Source organism: Pangasianodon hypophthalmus, chromosome 23, assembly GCF_027358585.1.
Source record: "Pangasianodon hypophthalmus isolate fPanHyp1 chromosome 23, fPanHyp1.pri, whole genome shotgun sequence".
NCBI classification, from domain to species: Eukaryota; Metazoa; Chordata; class Actinopteri; order Siluriformes; family Pangasiidae; genus Pangasianodon; species Pangasianodon hypophthalmus.
The window spans coordinates 20,436,800-20,457,907 of record NC_069732.1 but is presented as its reverse complement, the minus strand read 5'-3'; the positions used below and the strand labels follow the sequence as shown (position 1 = coordinate 20,457,907).

At 41.6% G+C, this 21,108-nt stretch overlaps 1 protein-coding gene and 1 long non-coding RNA gene across 7 annotated transcripts; both read right to left on the bottom strand.

Moving 5' to 3' along the window:
• Positions 1-8,493: 8,493 nt before the first annotated feature.
• LOC117596725 (uncharacterized) lies at positions 8,494-10,183 on the bottom strand. 2 transcript variants are annotated; one of them, XR_004577729.2, is made up of 4 exons: positions 9,777-10,183; positions 9,596-9,677; positions 8,815-9,167; positions 8,494-8,665 (listed from the first exon to the last, which is right to left on the bottom strand). It is a non-coding gene; the product is annotated as an uncharacterized LOC117596725 (long non-coding RNA). The 2 variants fall into 2 exon arrangements; XR_008300771.1 differs by having other exon boundaries at positions 9,596-10,180.
• Positions 10,184-10,284: 101 nt separating this feature from the next.
• Positions 10,285-17,673, bottom strand: LOC128317008 (serine-aspartate repeat-containing protein I-like). Of its 5 annotated transcripts, none has more exons than XM_053228247.1 (16): positions 17,410-17,673; positions 17,176-17,229; positions 16,936-16,998; positions 16,749-16,811; positions 16,451-16,510; positions 16,283-16,381; positions 16,028-16,169; positions 15,756-15,922; positions 15,560-15,650; positions 14,917-15,325; positions 14,663-14,831; positions 14,372-14,589; positions 14,205-14,276; positions 13,960-14,126; positions 13,349-13,600; positions 10,285-13,222 (listed from the first exon to the last, which is right to left on the bottom strand). In XM_053228247.1, the coding sequence occupies exons 7-16, from the start codon at positions 16,040-16,042 to the stop codon at positions 10,520-10,522; spliced, it is 4,263 nt and encodes a 1,420-aa protein (XP_053084222.1). In that variant the 5' UTR covers positions 16,043-16,169; positions 16,283-16,381; positions 16,451-16,510; positions 16,749-16,811; positions 16,936-16,998; positions 17,176-17,229; positions 17,410-17,673; the 3' UTR covers positions 10,285-10,519. The 5 variants fall into 5 exon arrangements, with proteins under 5 accessions (XP_053084222.1, XP_053084218.1, XP_053084221.1 ...); XM_053228243.1 differs by having other exon boundaries at positions 10,285-13,249; positions 17,410-17,669; XM_053228246.1 differs by having other exon boundaries at positions 10,285-13,249; positions 16,049-16,169; positions 17,410-17,666.
• Positions 17,674-21,108: the final 3,435 nt, after the last annotated feature.

Here is a 21,108-nt window from a genome sequence, read left to right as displayed (position 1 = left end):
TAACCCTAACCCTAACCCTAACCCTAACCCTAACCCTAACCCTAACCCTAACCCTAACCCTAACCCTAACCCTAACCCTAACCCTAACCCTAACCCTAACCCTAACCCTAACCCTAACCCTAACCCTAACCCTAACCCTAACCCTAACCCTAACCCTAACCCTAACCCTAACCCTAACCCTAACCCTAACCCTAACCCTAACCCTAACCCTAACCCTAACCCTAACCCTAACCCTAACCCTAACCCTAACCCTAACCCTAACCCTAACCCTAACCCTAACCCTAACCCTAACCCTAACCCTAACCCTAACCCTAACCCTAACCCTAACCCTAACCCTAACCCTAACCCTAACCCTAACCCTAACCCTAACCCTAACCCTAACCCTAACCCTAACCCTAACCCTAACCCTAACCCTAACCCTAACCCTAACCCTAACCCTAACCCTAACCCTAACCCTAACCCTAACCCTAACCCTAACCCTAACCCTAACCCTAACCCTAACCCTAACCCTAACCCTAACCCTAACCCTAACCCTAACCCTAACCCTAACCCTAACCCTAACCCTAACCCTAACCCTAACCCTAACCCTAACCCTAACCCTAACCCTAACCCTAACCCTAACCCTAACCCTAACCCTAACCCTAACCCTAACCCTAACCCTAACCCTAACCCTAACCCTAACCCTAACCCTAACCCTAACCCTAACCCTAACCCTAACCCTAACCCTAACCCTAACCCTAACCCTAACCCTAACCCTAACCCTAACCCTAACCCTAACCCTAACCCTAACCCTAACCCTAACCCTAACCCTAACCCTAACCCTAACCCTAACCCTAACCCTAACCCTAACCCTAACCCTAACCCTAACCCTAACCCTAACCCTAACCCTAACCCTAACCCTAACCCTAACCCTAACCCTAACCCTAACCCTAACCCTAACCCTAACCCTAACCCTAACCCTAACCCTAACCCTAACCCTAACCCTAACCCTAACCCTAACCCTAACCCTAACCCTAACCCTAACCCTAACCCTAACCCTAACCCTAACCCTAACCCTAACCCTAACCCTAACCCTAACCCTAACCCTAACCCTAACCCTAACCCCTAACCCTAACCCTAACCCTAACCCTAACCCTAACCCTAACCCTAACCCTAACCCTAACCCTAACCCTAACCCTAACCCTAACCCTAACCCTAACCCTAACCCTAACCCTGACCCTGACCCTGACCCTAACCCTGACCCTGACCCTGACCCTGACCCTGACCCTGACCCTGACCCTGACCCTAACCCTAACCCTAACCCTAACCCTAACCCTAACCCTAACCCCTAACCCTAACCCTAACCCTAACCCTAACCCTAACCCTAACCCTAACCCTAACCCTAACCCTAACCCTAACCCTATCCTAACCCTAACCCTAACCCTAACCCTAACCCTAACCCTAACCCTAACCCTAACCCTAACCCTGACCCTGACCCTGACCCTGACCCTGACCCTGACCCTGACCCTGACCCTGACCCTAACCCTAACCCTAACCCTAACCCTAACCCTAACCCTAACCCCTAACCCTAACCCTAACCCTAACCCTAACCCTAACCCTAACCCTAACCCTAACCCTAACCCTAACCCTAACCCTAACCCCTAACCCTAACCCTAACCCTAACCCTAACCCTGACCCTAACCCTGATCCTAACCCAAACCCTAATCCTAACCCCAACCCTAACCCCAACCCTAATCCTAAACCTAAACCTAATCCTAACTCTAACCCCAACCCCAACCCTAACCCCAACCCCAACCCTAATCCTAATCCTAATCCTAACCCTAACCCTAACCCCAACCCTAATCCTAACCCTTAACCCCAACCGCTAACCCCAACCCTAACCCTAACCCTAACCCTAACCCTAATCCTAATCCTAACCCTAACCCCAACCCTAATCCTAACCCTTAACCCCAACCGCTAACCCCAACCCTAACCCTAACCCTAACCCTAACCCTAACCCTAACCCTAACCCTAACCCTAATTAGGGCCCAGGGAATGCCAGCTTGGACGTAAATCCCTAATTCCATACGAATTTTTGCAATTTTTAATAAAATCCCCAAATGTGCTGATAATACAGTCTTGCCTCAGCTCTTCAAGAATCAAAAAAAATTTTTGGTCTATCTCTTTTCGTTTTCGAGATATTAAATGTCAAAAATTGCACTTTTGTTGCAGTTCACCATTTGGCCATGGCGCTGTTGCTCCATGGTAACCCTCAAGAGCATATTTTTGGAATTAGATCAATTTTTTGGAAAGGTCAATAAAATGTGATTTGCATATCACTCATTTGCGGATTGCCTTTTTGGAATGTGATCTATTTCCCTAATCGCCTAAAATTCGTCTACTTTTTTTAATGTATTGAATTAATCTCTTTTTTTATTTTCTTTATTGTGAATACATCATTCAAATATGGCTTAGGTGCATGGGAATTTTCTTTATTTGAATATTGCATAATTTGTGATATTGTCCATTATTTTACTCATTGTGATATTTTACAACTAAATCACTGGATTAGAGTTTATTCAGGATCCTGATGGCCTGCAGGTAGAAACTGTTCTTCAGCCTGCTGGTTGTGGATTGAATGTTGATTGTTCTCTAAATGTCTTCATTTGAGGCCTATATAACTTATGTTAACCACCTCACTCTCTACCTATGAACATCTGGATGTATCTTTGGCTGTGCGATCCCTTTTTTGATTTGATGGAAACTCTTGGAACATCTTTCGGTGCTGAAAACTTTTAAATAAACACACTGAGACCAAAATTTCTTTACTGGAATTTTATTTAAAGTCAATATTGTGTGTGTGTGTGTGTGTGCATGTGTGAATTGTCTGTTAAGAATTATATTATGTTGCAACTGCAAGTATATGTGTGTATGTGTGTGTGATGGTGCTCTCTATAAGTCTGAAGGTGCTCTCTGTACCATGGCTCCCGCTGCAAAAAAAAAAAAAAAAAATTATCTCAGTAAAATCTTCACACCATATGGGTTGGTTATAGAATAGATGGCTCTTTTACAAATGTACACTCACAGTTGAGGGCACACGTATCAGTTGGCGTTTTGTCCTACCGCTCACAGGCTTACCGGAAATCTGTACAGATAGAAAATTAAATAAATAACAGTCGAGACAATATTGATGATTGATAAGAGCCTTTTGATTGTTAAAATATGCATAGTACCTCTTCCTGGGATGGACGGTGTGTGGCATCCCGCTGTGGAGCGTACAGAGAATAAAAATAACTCCATCAAAACATCCTAGATACTTGAGAAAATAAGATGTGTGCTGCTAAAATTTGTGCCTACCTCTTTTTTAGGCTCTTGGGATGAACAAGGCTCTTCATAAATTTCTATACTAGCCATTACCTCATAATCATCATTCCGCTGTAAAGGTCAAAAAATAAATTAAATATCAAAAGTAATCCTGACTGATAACAGGCAATAAAACTTACATTAAGCGCTACACGTTGAGGGCAGTTGGAACTAACAAGAAGATTTCCATCAGCCTGTGGGAGCAGAAAATAACTGAAATACGACATGAAAGCAGTGTGTGTGTGTGTGTGTACATGTGTATGATGATATTTGTGTGTATGATAACCCTAACCCTAACCCTAGGTGCTCTCTGTACCATGGCTCCCTCTGAAAAAAAAAAAAAAGAATACATTTTTTTCAGTAAAGTCTTCACACCACACTGGTTGGTATAGAGGTGAAATCGTTCTATTACAAATGTAAACTCAAAGTTGGGGACATGTATCAGTAACCTGACAATATGTTTCAGATGTTTCAAACAGAAACACACTCACCTTCATGGACTGTGTTGGCATCCTCCTTAGGGCTCTCAGCCTCCATAACATGACTCAGTGTTTGGCCAAGGGCTTCATGAACATCATTAATATCATTGTTAATGGAAGCTTGAATGTTGTCGAGGGTCTCCATAGCATCATTGATGCCACTGAGTAGATTATATATCCTTCTCCCCCGGACCTCCAAAGTGTACGAGCTTTGGTCTGGTGCTGGTGGATGATTGTTTGTAAACATCTGTATGTGTACATCAAACTAAAAATAAAATACACAAGGAATAAAGAAATAATCAAGTAAAACATGCATCTGTTGCATTTGTAACTGTTGTATGACTGTGCCTGCATTATTTTTGTATTTACAGGATTACACAGGATGTTTAAAAGTGTGCGCATTTGTATGTATTGAGCAGTGCTGTCCAATCTTAGCCACGTAGTGCCGGTGTGGTTGTAGGTTTTTGTTCCATACAAACAGGATCACACATGATCAACTGTTTGATAATTGAGACCAACTGATTAAACGAGTAGAATGAGGTGTGATCCTGCTTGTTTGGAAAGAAAAGCTGCAGCCACACTGGCTCTTTGTGGATTAGACACCCCTGTTATAGGATTAGGGGTTGATGTATATTTCTTGGAATGATTAGTGGTAAATATCAGATTGTTGGCATCTAAAACAATAAATTAGAGCCTACCTTCAGCCTGCAGGGAAAATGGTGCTATAGGAGAGCAGAGCTGAGTTGGAGTTTGCACCAACTAGCACGCTCCCTAAAATTAGCATATACAATTGGCCATCCAATAAAAGCAAGGAGTGATAAATTGGAAGCAAAGTTAAAAAATGTAATACTTATTCCTAATCTCCTAACCTACTCATTCCAGGCACAGTAAAAACTGTGGAAGCCACCAGAATTACAATTAAAAATGCAAATTATCATTGGCTGTGCAGCATGGAACAATATCTTAAAAACTAACTAGAATTATGAATTAAACATTCCAAGAGGGAAATATTCAATTCAGTTCAATTTTATTTGTATAGTGCTTTTAACAATGGACATTGTCACAAAGCTGCTTTAAAGAAATATATACATTTTGCACTTTTCTGACCACGTAATACACAATTATACAAGGGAATTATTTATAATTGAAAAAGAAGAAACCCTAGGAATAAATTTATACATTTAAAATGTTAATTTCTAAAAAATCAGATATTGTGGAGTCAAACCAGAAGCTCACCACCGAAAGATGTCAGACAAGTTCTCTGAGGCGAAGAACTCGATTCTGGAGTCCAGTTTTACGCACGATGTCGGGAAGCACCCCAAACGCAAGTTCGACCCCACTGAAGGCTGGCTCCGATGGGCACCGGTAGTCAGCATCAGCAGGAGACCTGGGCTTCCTGCCGCAAGTGACCTGTTGCCTTTCCATTGATGAGAAATAAGCTGTGCAAACATTGTGCTCCCTTCTCAGTCCTGGACTTACACCATGTTTTCTACAGCAGGACTTACAGATTGTTCTCTAAATGTCTTCATTTGAGGCCTATATAACTTATTTTAACCACCTCACCCTCTACCTATGAACATCTGGATGTATCCTAGGCTGTATGATCCCTTTTTTGATTTGATGGAAACTCTTGGAACCTCTTTCGGTGCTGAAACCTTTTAAATAAACACACTGAGACCGAAATTTCTTTACTGGGATTTTATTTAAAGTCAATATTGTGTGTATGTGTGTGTGTCTGTCTGTCTATAGAGAGTGTTGTGTGGTGTACATGTGGATGATTTGTGTGGATGATCACATGTATGTGCATGTTTATGAGTCTCAGTCTGAACGTGTGCTGTGTACCATGGCTCCCTCTGTGGAAAAAAAAAATTAAAAGAATAAATTAATCTCAGTAAATCTTCACATCACACTGGTTGGTATAGAAAAGAGATGGTTCTATTACAAATGTAAACGCAATGTTGGGGACAAAGTATCAGCTGATGTTTCGAATGTTTCAAACAGAAACACACTCACCTTCATGGACTGGGTTACCATCCTCCTCAGCAGTCCCAGCCTCCATAAAATGATTCGGACTGTGGCCAGGGGATCCATGAACATCATCGGGGGACACTTGACCATCATCAGGGGCCTCCATAAAAGGACTCGGACTGTGGCCAGTGGATCCATGATCATCGGTGGACACTTGACCTACATCAAGGGACTCCATAAAATGACTCACAATGTGGGCAAGGACTTCGGTAACATTGTTAAGGGCTGCTTGAATCTTGTCAAGGGAATCCAGAGCATCATTGATGCCACGGACTAGCTCACACAGCCTCCTCCCCTGGACCGCCAAAGTGCACGAGCATTGGCCTGCTGCTGGTGGACAGTTGTTTGTAAACATCTGTATGTGTATATCAAACTAAAAATAAAATAGATGAGTCAAAAACAAGTTAAACAAGTAAAACATGCATCTGTTGCATTTGTAACTGTTGTATGACTGTGTTTGTATTAGTTTGTATTTACAGGATTACACAGGATGTTTAAAAGTGTGTGCATTTGTATGTATTGAGCAGTGGTGTCCAATCTTAGCCGCAAAGTGCCAGTGTGGTTGTAGGTTTTTGTTCCATACAAACAGGATCACACATGAATTGTTTGATAATTGAGACCAACTGATTAAACGAGTAGAATGAGGTGTGATCCTGCTTGTTTGGAAAGAAAAGCTGCAGCCACACTGGCTCTTTGTGGATCAGACACCCCTGTTATAGGATTAGGGGTTGATGTATATTTCTTGGAATGATTAGTGGTAAATATCAGATTGTTGGCATCTAAAACAATAAATTAGAGCCTACCTTCAGCCTGCAGGGAAAATGGTGCTATAGGAGAGCATAGCTGAGTTGGAGTTTGCACCAACTAGCATGCTCCCTAAAATTAGCATATACAATTGGCCATCCAATAAAAGCAAGGAGTGATAAATTGGAAGCAAAGTTAAAAAATGTAATACTTATTCCTAATCTCCTAACCTACTCATTCCAGGCACAGTAAAAACTGTGGAAGCCACCAGAATTACAATTAAAAATGCAAATTATCATTGGCTGTGCAGCATGGAACAATATCTTAAAAACTAACTAGAATTATGAATTAAACATTCCAAGAGGGAAATATTCAATTCAATTCAATTTTATTTGTATAGTGCTTTTAACAATGGACATTGTCACAAAGCTGCTTTAAAGAAATATATACATTTTTGCACTTTTCTGACCATATAATACACAATTATACAAGGGAATTATTTATAATTGTAGAAGAAGAAACCCTAGGGATAAATTTATACATTTAAAATATTAATTTCTAAAAATCAGGTATTGTGGAGTCAAACCAGAAGCTCACCACCGAAAGATGTCAGACAAGTTCTCTGAGGCGAAGAACTCGATTCTGGAGTCCAGTTTTAAGCACGATGTCGGGAAGCACCCCAAACGCAAGTTCGATCCCACTGAAGGCTGGCTCCGATGGGCACCGGTAGTCAGCATCAGCAGGAGACCTGGGCTTCCTGCCGCAAGTGACCTGTTGCCTTTCCATTGCTGAGAAATAAGCTGTGGAAAAAATGTGCTCTTTTCTCAGCCCTGGACTTGATGCAGTAGCTAGCATAGAGCCACACAGCAGAGTGAAACACCTGACAAGTTGTTCTCGGACCAACAACAAAGTGGCACCTGGAGGACCCAAACCTGGCACACATAAACTAGGCCACAAGATGATGCAGTATGCTGAGTTATGTCACACCGTTGGCATTTCACAACCCTTTGGTTAAGTTATTTTAGGCTCAAATACCTTAAAGGGATTGAGTAAAAATTTTGGGGCCCTTCACAGAACCGTGGCTCCTGGAGGCCCCAAACCCGGCATATGTGAAGTAGGCTATGAGCTGATGTAGCATGCCAAGTTTGGTGGACATATGTTGCACAGTTGGCATTTTACAACCCTTTCATCAAGTTATTTTAGGCCCAAGATCCTTTGAAGGGATTGAGTGACATTTTGGTTGCCCTTCACAAAACCGTGGCTCCTAGAGGTCCCAAATCCAGCAAACATGATGTAGGCCACGGGATGACATGGGCTGCTGAATTTGGTGGAGCTACGTAGTACAGATGGCATTTTACGACCCTTTCATTACATTAATTTAGACCCAAATACCTTTAAGGGATCGAGTGACATTTTGGGGGCCTTTCACAGAATCGTGGCTCCTGGAGGCCCCAAACTTGGTATATGTGAAGTAGGCCACGAGATGATGTGGCATGCTGAGTTTGGGGAAACTACATCACACTGGTGGCATTTTACAACCCTTTCAAGAAGTTATTTTAGGCCCAAAAACCATTGAAGGGATAGAGGGACATTTTGGGGTCCCTTCACAGAAGGAGTAAATCACTGGATTAGAGTTTATTCACCTTATTCATCCTGATGGCCTGCGGGTAGAAACTGTTCTTCAGCCTGCTGGTTGTGGATTGAATGCTGATTGTTCTCTAAATATCTTCATTTGAGGCCTATATAACTTATGTTAACCACCTCACCCTCTACCTATGAACATCTGGATGTATCCTAGGCTGTATGATCCCTTTTTTGATTTCATGGAAACTCTTGGAACATCTTTCAGTGCTGAAACCTTTTAAATAAACACATTGAGACCAAAATTTCTTTACTGGGATTTTATTTAAAGTCAATATTGTGTGTGTTTGTGTGTGTGTGTGTGTGTGTCTATCTGTCTGTCTATAGAGTGTGTTGTGTGGTGTACATGTGGATGATTTGTGTGTATGATCACATGTATGTGCATGTTTATGAATCTCAGTCTGAAGGTGCACTCTTTACCATGGCTTCCTCTGCAGAAAAAAAATCAAAAGAATAAATTAATCTCAGTAAATCTTCACACCACACTGGTTGGTATAGAAAAGAGATGGTTCTATTACAAATGTAAACGCAATGTTGGGGACAAAGTATCAGCTGATGTTTCAAACAGAAACACACTCACCTTCATGGACCTTTGTTACCATCCTTCTCAGCAGTCCTAGCCTCCATACAATGACTCAGACTGTGGCCAGGGGATCCATGAACATCATCGGGGGACACTTGACCATCGTCAGGGGCCTCCATAACATCACTCGCACTGTGGCCAGTGGATCCACGACCATCGTCAGAGGCCTCCTTAAAAGGACTGATGCTCTGGAAGAGGGCTTCATTAACATTGTTAAGGGCTGCTTGACTCTTGTCGAGGGTCTCCATAGCATCATTGATGCCACTGAGTAGCTCATACATCTTCCTCCCCCGGACCACCAAAGTGTATAAGTGTTGGTCTCGTGCTGGTGGACGGTTGTTTGCAAACATCTGTATGTGTACATCAAAGTAAAAATAAAACACAAGGAAAAAACAAGTAATCAAGTAAAACAACATGCATTTGTTATTGTCATATGACTGTGCCTGCATTATTTTTGTATTTTCAGGATTACACAGGATGTTTAAAAGTGTACTGAGCAGTAGTGTCCAATCTTAGCTGCAAAGTGCCGGTGTGGTTGTAGGTTTTTGTTCCATACAAACAGGATCACACATGAATTGTTTGATAATTGAGACCAACTGATTAAACGAGTAGAATGAGGTGTGCTCCTGCTTGTTTGGAAAGAAAAGCAGCAGCCACACCGGCCCTTTGTGGATCAGACACCCCTATTATAGAATTAGGGGTTGATATATATTTCTTGGAATGATTAGTGGTAAATATCAGATTGTTGGAATCTAAAAGCAATAAAATTACAGCCTACCTTCAGCCTGCAGGGAAAATGGTGCTATAGGAGTGCAGAGCAGAGTTGAGCTGAGCTGGACTTTGCCCCAATTAGCACACTCCTGAAATTAGCATATACAATTGGCCATCCAATAACAGCAAGGAGCGATAAATTGGAAGCAAAGTTCAAAAATTTGATACTTAACACCTAATCCACTTACCTACTTCCAAGTGCAGTAAAAACTGTGGAAGCCACCAGAATTACGATTAAAAACTGCAAACTACCTAACAAACATCATGTGCAGCATTGGGTGTGCAGCATGGAGTGATATCTTTAAATCATAATTCTAAAATAGTTTATAACATCTAATGCACTGTTCACAAAATGAACAACTTGGACCAGCATATTACCGTTGGTCTCTCAATTACTTCATAATCTATGAGACACAGAACTAAATGTTCCCATCATTTATGTATGTTAGTGAGGTACAGTAACAAGAGAGATAATCCTCTCCCATCACTTATCAGGTTCTATGATCACAATTTCTGCAGTGCTTACAGCTAAATACTTTTAAATTGAATTATTAAAATGTAGCAAATGCCAGAACAATACTCTTTTCAACACATTTATTAATACAAAATAATTTATTTTTGCTTTTGTTTCTCCAATACAAAACCATTATGTATATTTTTTTAATCACAAATTAAACTTTTTTTTTTTAAAAAAAAAAAAAACAGGAAAATGAACATTTTCCACTTCCTTTAAAACAAAAGTTTCAAGTCTTTTATCCTGAATTAGTTAAAAAAATATATATATTCCTAATTTGTAAATAAAACAAAAATCACAGACCATTGAGCATCAATAACAATCCAACTGAACAACTTTCCCTGCTTTTCTTTAATTTCTTATTGATTATCAGTAATGTTGAGTTTATGAGAAACATGAATGAATTTATTTTAGGCCCTAATTTTTTTGTCCCCTTTTTCTTGCAAGTATTTTCAGTGCTCTATGCATCCTGGCTACAGCAACTGGGCTTAATCCACCTGCCCTCTTCCGGAGTCTGCGAGGTGACACCAATGACTTTTCTTTGACAGGTGACTCTTCATCACTGGAAATTTTTCGGGCACATTTGCGGAGGGTTGAATTCTTCAAAAGGGTTTTCTTACGCTTTTGGGGTATGGATGGTTGGGTGACTTCTTGTGTGTGTTGTTCAGTCTGATTGTTACTTCCTCTCTCATTCTTATCTTTTGGCAAGTCTATGTTTATGTGATTGTCGGTCTTCTCTGTGCTGCATCCCATATCCATTTCATTAAGTCCATCAGTCTCGTTTGTAAATTTGATCTTGTCCTTTCCTTCACTAGGCATGTCTGCATCGACATGTTCTTTGTCTTCATCTCCATCAGCTGTGTCTTTCCTGTGCCCCGTCTCAGTATTTCCTTCACTAGGCATGTCTGCATCAATGTGCTGCTGTTCATCTTTGTCTCCATCAGCTGTGTCTTTCCTGTGCCCCGTCTCATTTCCTTCACTTGGCATGTCTGCATCAGCATGTTGCTGTTCATCTTTGTCTCCATCAGCTGTGTCTTTCCTGTGCCCCGTCTCATTTCCTTCACTTGGCATGTCTGCATCAGCATGTTGCTGTTCATCTTTGTCTCCATCAGCTGGGGCACAGGAAAGACACGTCTCATTTCCTTCTCTTGGCATGTCTGCATCAGCATGTTGCTGTTCATCTTTGTCTCCATCAGCTGTGTCTTTCCTGTGCCCCGTCTCATTTCCTTCGCTTGGCATGTCTGCATCAGCATGTTGCTGTTCATCTTTGTCTCCATCAGCTGTGTCTGTTCTGTTCCTGGTTTTGTCCTTTCCTTCACCTGGCATGTCTGCATCAGTGTGTTGTTCATCTTTGTCATTGTCTTTATGACTCTGGTTTCCTCTCCCACATTTCCCAATCTTCTGTAGTGTGTGAAGGGGTGTGCGAGTGGGTCGGCGATTGCGCCCTGTGATGGGTTGGCACCCCTTCCAGGCTGTCCCCAGCCTTTTGCCTCGAGCTCGCTGGGATATGCTCCTGGTTCTCCTGTGACTCGGCGGAGGATTAGTGGAATGGAAAATTAATGAACGCGGGAATGAATCTGTACTACGTCCTGCGTCATCCTTTCGAATACTTGAGGTATCTTTGTTGTTTTGTTCATCCTTCTTGTCTTTGTCTTGTGTCTGGTCTTCTTCGTTACTGTCCAGTATCACAACTATTTCTTTGTTGCTGTTTTCATCTGTCTTGCGTGTCTTGCCAGCACCTTTCCTCCTTATCCTGTCCTCTGTTTCTTCTGTGGTGTCATCACTGGTGCCTTCGGTCTTTCTTTTAGGATATTTCTTGTCACGTTTGTCATCTGTCTTGCCAGAAACTTTCCTGCTTATTCTGTCCTCATCATCCTCCTCCTCCGTTTCTTCTGTGGTGTCATCACTGCTGTCAACACTGGTGCCTTCGGTCTCTCTTTTAGGATATTTCTCGTCACGTTTGTCATCTGTCTTGCCAGAAACTTTCCTGCTTATTCTGTCCTCATCATCCTCCTCCTCCGTTTCTTCTGTGGTGTCATCACTGCTGTCAACACTGGTGCTTTTGGTCTCTCTTTTAGGATATTTCTTGTCACGTTTGTCATCTGTCTTGCCAGAAACTTTCCTGCTTATTCTGTCCTCATCATCCTCCTCCTCCGTTTCTTCTGTGGTGTCATCACTGCTGTCAACACTGGTGCTTTTGGTCTCTCTTTTAGGATATTTCTTGTCACGTTTGTCATCTGTCTTGCCAGAAACTTTCCTGCTTATTCTGTCCTCATCATCCTCCTCCTCCGTTTCTTCTGTGGTGTCATCACTGCTGTCAACACTGGTGCTTTTGGTCTCTCTTTTAGGATATTTCTTGTCACGTTTGTCATCTGTCTTGCCAGAAACTTTCCTGCTTATTCTGTCCTCATCATCCTCCTCCTCCGTTTCTTCTGTGGTGTCATCACTGCTGTCAACACTGGTGCTTTTGGTCTCTCTTTTAGGATATTTCTTGTCACGTTTGTCATCTGTCTTGCCAGAAACTTTCCTGCTTATTCTGTCCTCATCATCCTCCTCCTCTGTTTCTTCTGTGGTGTCATCACTGCTGTCAACACTGGTGCCTTCGGTCTCTCTTTTAGGATATTTCTCATCACATTTGTCATCTGTCTTGCCAGAAACTTTCCTGCTTATTCTGTCCTCATCATCCTCCTCCTCTGTTTCTTCTGTGGTGTCATCACTGCTGTCAACACTGGTGCTTTTGGTCTCTCTTTTAGGATATTTCTTGTCACGTTTGTCATCTGTCTTGCCAGCAGCCTTCCTCCTTATTCTGTCCTCATCCTCCTCCTCTGTTTTTTCTGTGGTGTCATCACTGTCTTCAGTACTGGTGTCCTTGATGTCACTTTCGGGATATTTCTTGTCACCTTTGTAATTTCTCATGCGTGTCTTGGAGATGCATCTTTTCTTACTTCTGTGCATGTCCTCATCTTCCTCCCTTCCTTCCCTAGGATTGTTGGTCTGCTTCTGGACAGCTGTTGCCGTGGCCCGGCGGGACTTGAAAGCATCTGTCAGGTTTTGGTTGGCTTCATAAAACACCTCAGCAACTGCTGTGCTGTGACACATGAGTCGCCGTACCTGCTCCTTCTGCTTGTAATCCAGTTCACGGCCAACCTGAAACGCATCATGTGCACAATACAGAGAGGTAACAAATTAGTACTCAAAATTAAAATGATAATATAACGTCCAATTTTTAAATGAAACAAGTCTTACATAGGTGCTGATGCTTGTTCGTATGAGGCCAAATGTTGGTTTTCCTGGCAGCCCAAACTCCTTCCAGCACTCCTGGAAAGTGCCTGCTAAGCGGGAGAATGGACCCCCATTTGTGTTTGCAAAAAACAATTTGGACTCGCCCATGGGATATTTGTGCCTATGATATAAAAACCTGGCAAACCAGACATATTCCTCCTTTTCCAAAGGGACAAGGGCATGGCCATATTTTGAGGATGTTTTGTGTTTTGCCACCTGTGAAAAGAAAGACATGACACAAAGCAAGGGACAAATTATAAATAATACCTACATTAACATTCCCAAAAAGCTGGAAAGTTTCCAAAAGATACTCTCTACGTGTGCCATTGGCAAGCAAGATGACCATTTAAAAAGGAATAATTCCATCAATTCCTCAGTTTAGGGGATACTATTTATATTTTGGAAATGCAATTCCAAATGAAAAATGTTACTCCCTAAATTTACTTTAAGTACTGTTTCTTTTTTATACTTTGGAATGAACACCGATGTTTTCATCTCACACTAATATTACCTTTTTAGACCCATAAAAGTTATATGTAGGAAAACAGACAATTCAGTAAAAGGTGAAAGCTTACCATAATAACTCGACGTCCATTTTTGTCTTTAGGTGCAGCGTGGACTTCTTCTGCCTCCATTCCCAACAAGACTCCCCTACGGTGCCCTGTCAGGCAAATTATGAACCCTGACAACAGGCCAAATAGGTGGTAAAGGTTTTGTGGCAGGGGATTTTGCTCCAGAGTGACTGGAAGATGAAACAAAGGGTATGAATGTACAGGGACTCCTAAAAGAGGCAATGTTTTCATAACCAATGTGTCCTTACCTAAAGCATTCGGTATTGCTCGTCTAGCCTTTTCCAGGAAGGTCTGTATGTGTACTGCATCCAGAATGTTTTCTGAAATGTAATTAAAACATCATGAAAAAGCATTCTACATTACAAGTGACATACCATGAAATATAAAAAAGTGAAGAAACACAAAAAGCAATTACTTGATTTTTTGGCCTTAACAGCTTGTTTGTGTACAACAAGCCTGCTCGTTAGTTTCCTCCGAAGCCTGTCTAGGCTGAAAATTGCCCCCTTCAATTTCTTTTTAGAGGCTCTCACAGTGTCCAGTCGTGCTTCAAGGAGAAATTTCAGGAAAGACCTCACATCGCTTATGTATATTCTTTGTGTTGTTACAGCAAAATTCCTCAAAGAGTGCGCCCAGCTGTAAGGAAAGTGAGAAAGGCACATTAATTCTTAATTATTCTAAAATGTTGACCTGTGAAATCTATACTTACTTTATAAGCTTGCTGGGGTCTGATAAGAAAGCAAAATCCATGGTTGGCACCCCTCCATCACTCATGTAAGCCAACCAGGATCGCACACGTGTGACTCTCTGGCGTGCGTTCTCGTTCTGGCGATACGTGACGCCTTCAATATGATTAAGCCAGGTCTGAAGGACTTTTTCTGCACCGAAAGAAAATTCACGCGATTATAAGCTTGACATCACAAGGTGAACAAGAGAGACAGAGGGAGTCCATGACAAACTTACCAAAAACTGGAAGTTCTGTCTGTACAGTATTCCTTCTCTCATATTTTCTCCGCAGGGGGAATGGGTTTTTATTTTTTAATGTGTTTATCTCTTCTTTCAGTTGTTTGACAACTGCTTTCTGTACCTTGCAGCCCTTGCAGTTTGGTTGTGTGGTTGGAGCAGTGTCCTCCCTCTCTCTGGTGTCTCCTTCCTCTGGTCCTTGGTGGGGAGCAACCTGGTGTGTAATGACGTCCTTCTGTGCCATAATCGATTGCTGAGGGGAGCTTGTTTCATCATCTGACTCGGCCAACATCTCCACATCGAGGGTACTAACCAAGGGAGGGGATGGATTTTTGGCCCGTAATGTTTTCAGATCCAAAAGATTTGTCTGTTTTTTAGCTTTCGTAAGAAGTTCCTTCTGCTGCACTTCCTGAAGCGAAGAATAAAACAACCATAATGAAAGCTGACCTTTCACAATTGGAAACAAGCACCCCTCAGATTTTGTACCAGAATGATATTAAATCAGTCACTGATATTCAGACACACAACCAACATTAATAAAAGGTATAAAAATTTAAAAAAAAAAAAAGTGTGCATTGTTCAAAACAATGAACTCATCATCCCAGAGCATTAGTGCACTTAAGTTATAAAGGACAATACTTACTGTCATATCTGAATGGCATAGTTTCATGTGTTTATCTAAACGCACAAAGTTAGACCTTTTGCAGATAGGGCAATCATTGAGGCCATTATACCTTAAAATCACAGACAAAAAGACATTTATTATTATTTGTTATGTTAACCTATACCATTTGAAAATGTTGAGGATTCAGGTCTGATTTTATAAGAAGACAACTTACGTGCCAGATGTGTACTGCAGCAAGATCCTGAGCTCCATTTTGTTGAGTACTTTATGGAGCTTTATAAGATGTTGGCGAACATTTCGGAAGGAGACGCCACAGAGAGGGCACGGTGCACTTTTTTTTGGCTTTCTTTGCAAACTGGAGGTGGAGGTCCGATACATATTCTGTGAAAACAGTGTGGACTAATTATTTTCCCCCAAAACCTGTACAAAATGCTAAACACAGAAACCTTTATTTATAACATCAAAATGTTGGAAAACTTAACAAACCTCAAACCCAGGCATCCTTACGAATAACTTCTTCGTAACGGAAAGCCAGCTTCCTCAGCCGACTTCTTATATTCTCTGTTGTCAGATGGAGACGTCTGGCCTCCTCCACTAGCTCTGGGGTTTTTTTCAGAACGTGTATTAACTGAAACAAAAAGAAATGTGTAGAAGCCAATAACTAAAGTTTAGGACTGCAAGCATACAGTAATATTTCTGTTACGACCACAAGGATGCACAGTCATAAGGAACTCAACTTACTCGCCTGTATGTTATGAATTTTTCTTTCAAATCTCTTTGAAAGTGGTGTCTCAACAGGGAATCAAACTCTCTTGAATAAAAGAGTCTCCTGCGTTGGCCCTATGCAGAATATACTTATTAGCATGTACATGTGCAAGAATTGATCAGTTCCACTGTAGTTTTACTTACAGGGCGTGGAGTGTATCGTGGGAGCCCCTCAAACTCTGAGCCTGATGAGTCTGTATCAACCTTAATCATTCAAAATATTTTCTTAGTATGTGTGATTTTCAAAAAAAAAAAAATTAGAATTGCCTTTCCACAATAAAAACAGTATTCCCTACATTAATCATTGGTGGAATTACTGTCTTCATATAAAGAATGATATTTTTCTGGAAACTGTCCAGTTTTTTCAGAACTTATATAATGCATAAGTATATATATATATATATATATATATATATATATATATATATATAAGGTTACTCACAGACAATGGTTCCTCTGGCTCTTGTTTAAATACAACAGTGTGTGTGGCACGGTCTACAGACACCTAAACAAATCAAAAACAATTATTCCTTTAATCAGTGTGTGTGTGTGTGTGTGTGTGTGTGTGTGTGTGTGTGTGTGTGTGTGTGTGTTACAGTTATTATATATTAGATACTATTTTAACTCACAAGCAATGGTTCCTCTGGCTCTTCTGTAAAGGCAACAGTTCCTGTTTCACTGTCTGAAGTTACCTAAACAAATTAAAGAGAACGATTCATTTAATTAGGGTGTGTGCGCATGTGTGCGCGCGCGTGTGCGTGAGAGACTAAAGACACCTAAACAAATAAAAAAACAGCGATTCCTTTAGTGCGCGCGTGCGTGTGTGTGTGAGAGAGAGAGACTGTGTGTATGAATTATTTTTTACTTACAGAATTGAAATGATCAGTGGTGCTATCCGGTTCGGGTGGTGACGCCATTAAATACTGTAACAGCAAAGTTAAGGCCTCAAAATTATGTTCCAATAATCGCGCATAATGAAAAGAGAAATGAAAACGACTGCATAAATCTAGATGGATTGGATTAGGGATTGATATACATTTTGTGGAATGATTAGTGGTAAATATCAGATTTTTGGAAACTAAAAGCAATAACCTGGAGCCTACCTTCAGCCTGCAGGGAAAACGGAGCTAATTAGGAGAGTGGAGCAAAGCAGAGCAGAGCGGGAGTTTGCACCAATTAACGCGCTCCCTAAAATTAGCATTTATCATTGACCAGCCAATAAGAGCAAGAAGCTATAATTGGAAGCAAAGTTCACAAACTTGGTACTTACACCTAATCCCCTTACCTACTCATTCCAGGCACACTAAATACTGTGGAAGCCACCAGAATTACAATTAAAACTGCAAATTGGCTCATTGCAGCATGGAGTGATATCTTAAACCTAATTAGAATTATTCAATTTTATTTGTATATAGCGCTTTTAACAATGGACACAAAGCAGCTTTACAGAAATATATACATTTTTGCACTTTATGACCATATAGTGCACTGTTATAAAAGGGATTTATTTATAATTGCATTATCTGGTGTCACCTAGATGAGGATGGCTTGCCTTTCGAGTCAGTTCTTCTCAAGTTCTCTGGGAGTCTTTCATTGCCACAGTCTCCTCTGGCTTGCTCATCAGGGATAAATTTATACAATTAAACTATTTAACATTTAATCTCTAAAAATCAGGTAGTGGGTTCAAACTGGAAGCTCACCATCAAAGATTTTCAGTCAAGTTCTCTGACATGAGGACCTCAATTCTGGGGTCAGATTTTACACACGATGTAGTAGTATGGGTAGTGTGTATCAAATGTGATCAATATTAATAATTAATAATTATTAATATTACACAGAGACAGGACTTAGTCCTTAGTAATTGTATTATATTGCAAGTATATGTGCAAATATACTTCATCCTGCACAGTCAAAGATGCACCAAGATGTTCGTAAGGGAATTAGGAGTTAATTAATTCTGGTGGCTTTCAAAGTCTTTACTCTGGCTGGTGTTATGGAGTGATATCTTAAAAACTATTTAGAATTATGACATTCCCAGAGAGAAATATTAAATTCAATTAAATTTTATTTGTATAGCGATTTTAACAATGGTCATTTTCACAAAGCTGCTTTACAGAAATATATAAATTATTACACAGTTATATAAGGGAATTATTTATAATAAGACTAAACCCTAGGGATAACTTTGTACATTTAAAATATTAATCTCTAAAATTTGGGTATTTTGGAGTCAAACCAGAAGCTCACCACTGAAAGTTTTCAGGCAAGTTCTTTGAGGCGAGGGACTCAATTCTGTGGTCAGATTTTATGCAGGACGCCGGGAAGCACGAGTTTGACACGAGTTTGACCCGCCGGAGGCTGGCCCCCAACCGGCACCAACAGACAGCATCAGCAGGAGACCCAGGCTTCCTGCCGCAAGCAACCTGATTTTACATAAGATGTAGTGTCTCTAGGCTTTTCCATTGCTGAGAAATAAGCTGTGGAAAAAATGTGCTCCTTTCTCAGCCCTGGACTTGAAGCAGTAGCTAGTACAGAGCCACACAGCACATTGAAACACCTGACAAGTTGTTCTGGGACCAGTTAGATTATTGTGGCACCTGGAGGCCCCAAACCTGGCATATGTGAACTAGGCTATGAGATGACATGGCATGCCACGTTTGGTGGAGCTACGTTGCACCGTTGGCATTTTATGACCCTTTAATTCACATTATTTTAGGCCCAAATGAAGGGATCGAGTGACATTTTGTGGATTCTTCACAGAACCGTGGCTCCTGGAGGCTCCAAACTTGGCAAACATGGACTAGGCCATTGGATGATGCGGGCTGTCGAGTTTGGTGGAGCTAGGTCTCGCCCTTGGAATTTTATGACCCTTTTATTATGTTATTTTAAGCTCAAATACCTTGAAGGGGCCCTAAGTTAACTAGGCTGAGTGACATTTTAGGGGTCCTTCACAGAACTGTGGCATCTGGAGCCACCAACAACACACGTGAAATAGGCCACAAGGTGACGCGGCCTGCTGAGGTTGGGGGAACTTTGTCGCACCGTTGGCATTTTACAACTCTTTGGTTAAGTTATTTTAGGCCCAAATACCTTTGAAGGGATCGAGTGACATTTTGGGGGCCCTTCACAGAACCGTGTCTCCAGAAGGCCCCAAATCTGGCACAATTGGACTAGGTCTCAAATACACAGAGTACACTGATGAAACAGGGTGCACAATTCATAATTTGCACAATAAAATGCATTTCCTTTGGTTAGTGTCAGGAATTCCAAAAAATAAATAGAAATCCCTAAATTCCTAGCAACACAGTTTTTAGATAGGTCACAGGGTTCTCCTAGGCCAGAAGTTCAATACTGGGGTCAGATTTTCTGTAGGATGTCAGGAAGCAGCCCGAACGCGGGTTCGAACCCCGGTAGAGGCTGGCCCCCGATGGCCATCGACAGATGGCATCAGAGGGAGACCCTGTCTTCCTGCCTCAAGCGACCTGGTGTCTCTAGGCCTTTTTGTCCGTTGCTGAGAAAGAATTGGATTGGAAAAATTGTGCTCTGTTCTCAGCCCTGGACTTTCAGCATGATGCAGTAGCTAGTATAGCGTCACACAACACATTGAAACACCCGCCATGTGTTTCTGGGACTAGTTAGATAACTGTGGCACCTGGAAGCCCCTAACCTGGCATACCTGAAGTAGCCCACAAGATGCTGTGGCATGCTGAGTTTTGTGGAGCTACATTGCACCCTTGGGAATTTATGACCCTTTCATTACGTTATTTTAGGCTCAAATACCGTGAAGGGATGAAGGGACATTTTAGGGGTCCTTCACAGAACTGTGGCTCCTGGAGGCACCAAACCCAGCCTACATAAAATAGACAATGAGTTGACACAGGCTGCTGAGTTTGGTGGAGCTATGTTGCACCGTTGACATTTTATGATCCTTTAATTAAGTTATTTTAGGCCCAAATTCCTTTGAAAGGATCGAGTGACATTTTGGGGGCCCTTCACAGAACCATGGCTCCAGAAGGCCCCAAACTCGCCACACGTCAACTAGATCTCAAGTACACGGAGAACACTGGTGAAACAGGCCGCACAGTTCATAATTTGCACAATAAAATGCATTTCCTTTAGTTCACGTCGGGAATTCCAAAAAATAAATAGAAATCTCTAAATCCTTAACAACAAAAGTTTTCAGACAGGTCACAGGGTTCCCAGAGGCCAGGATCTCGATTCTGGGATCAGATTTTATGTAGCATTTCATCATGCTATATAGAGCCACACAACAGGTTGAAATGCCTGCCATGTGTTTCTGGGACCAGTTAGATAACTGTGGCACCTGGAAGCCCCTAACCTGGCATACCTGAAGTAGCCCACAAGATGCTGCGGCGTGCCGAGTTTTGTGGCGCTACGTCTCACTCTTGGGAATTTACGACTCTTTCATTATGATATTTTAGGCTCAAATACCGTGAAGAGATCAAGTGACATTTTAGGGGTCTTTCACAGAACTGTGGTTCCTGGAGGCACCAAACCCCACACACGTGAAGTAGGCCATGCGGTGATGTGGCCTGCTGAGTTAGGGGGAACTATGTTGCACCGTTGGCAATTTACAACCCTTTGGTTAAGTTATTTTAGGCCCAAATTCCTTTGAAGGGATCGAGTGACATTTTGGGCACCCTTCACAGAACCGTGTCTCCAGAAGGCCCCAAACCCACTCCACGTGAACTAGGCCTCGAGTACACGGAGAACACTGGTGAAACAGGCTGCACAATTCATAGTTTGCACAATAAAATGTATTTCTTTTAGTTAACATTGGG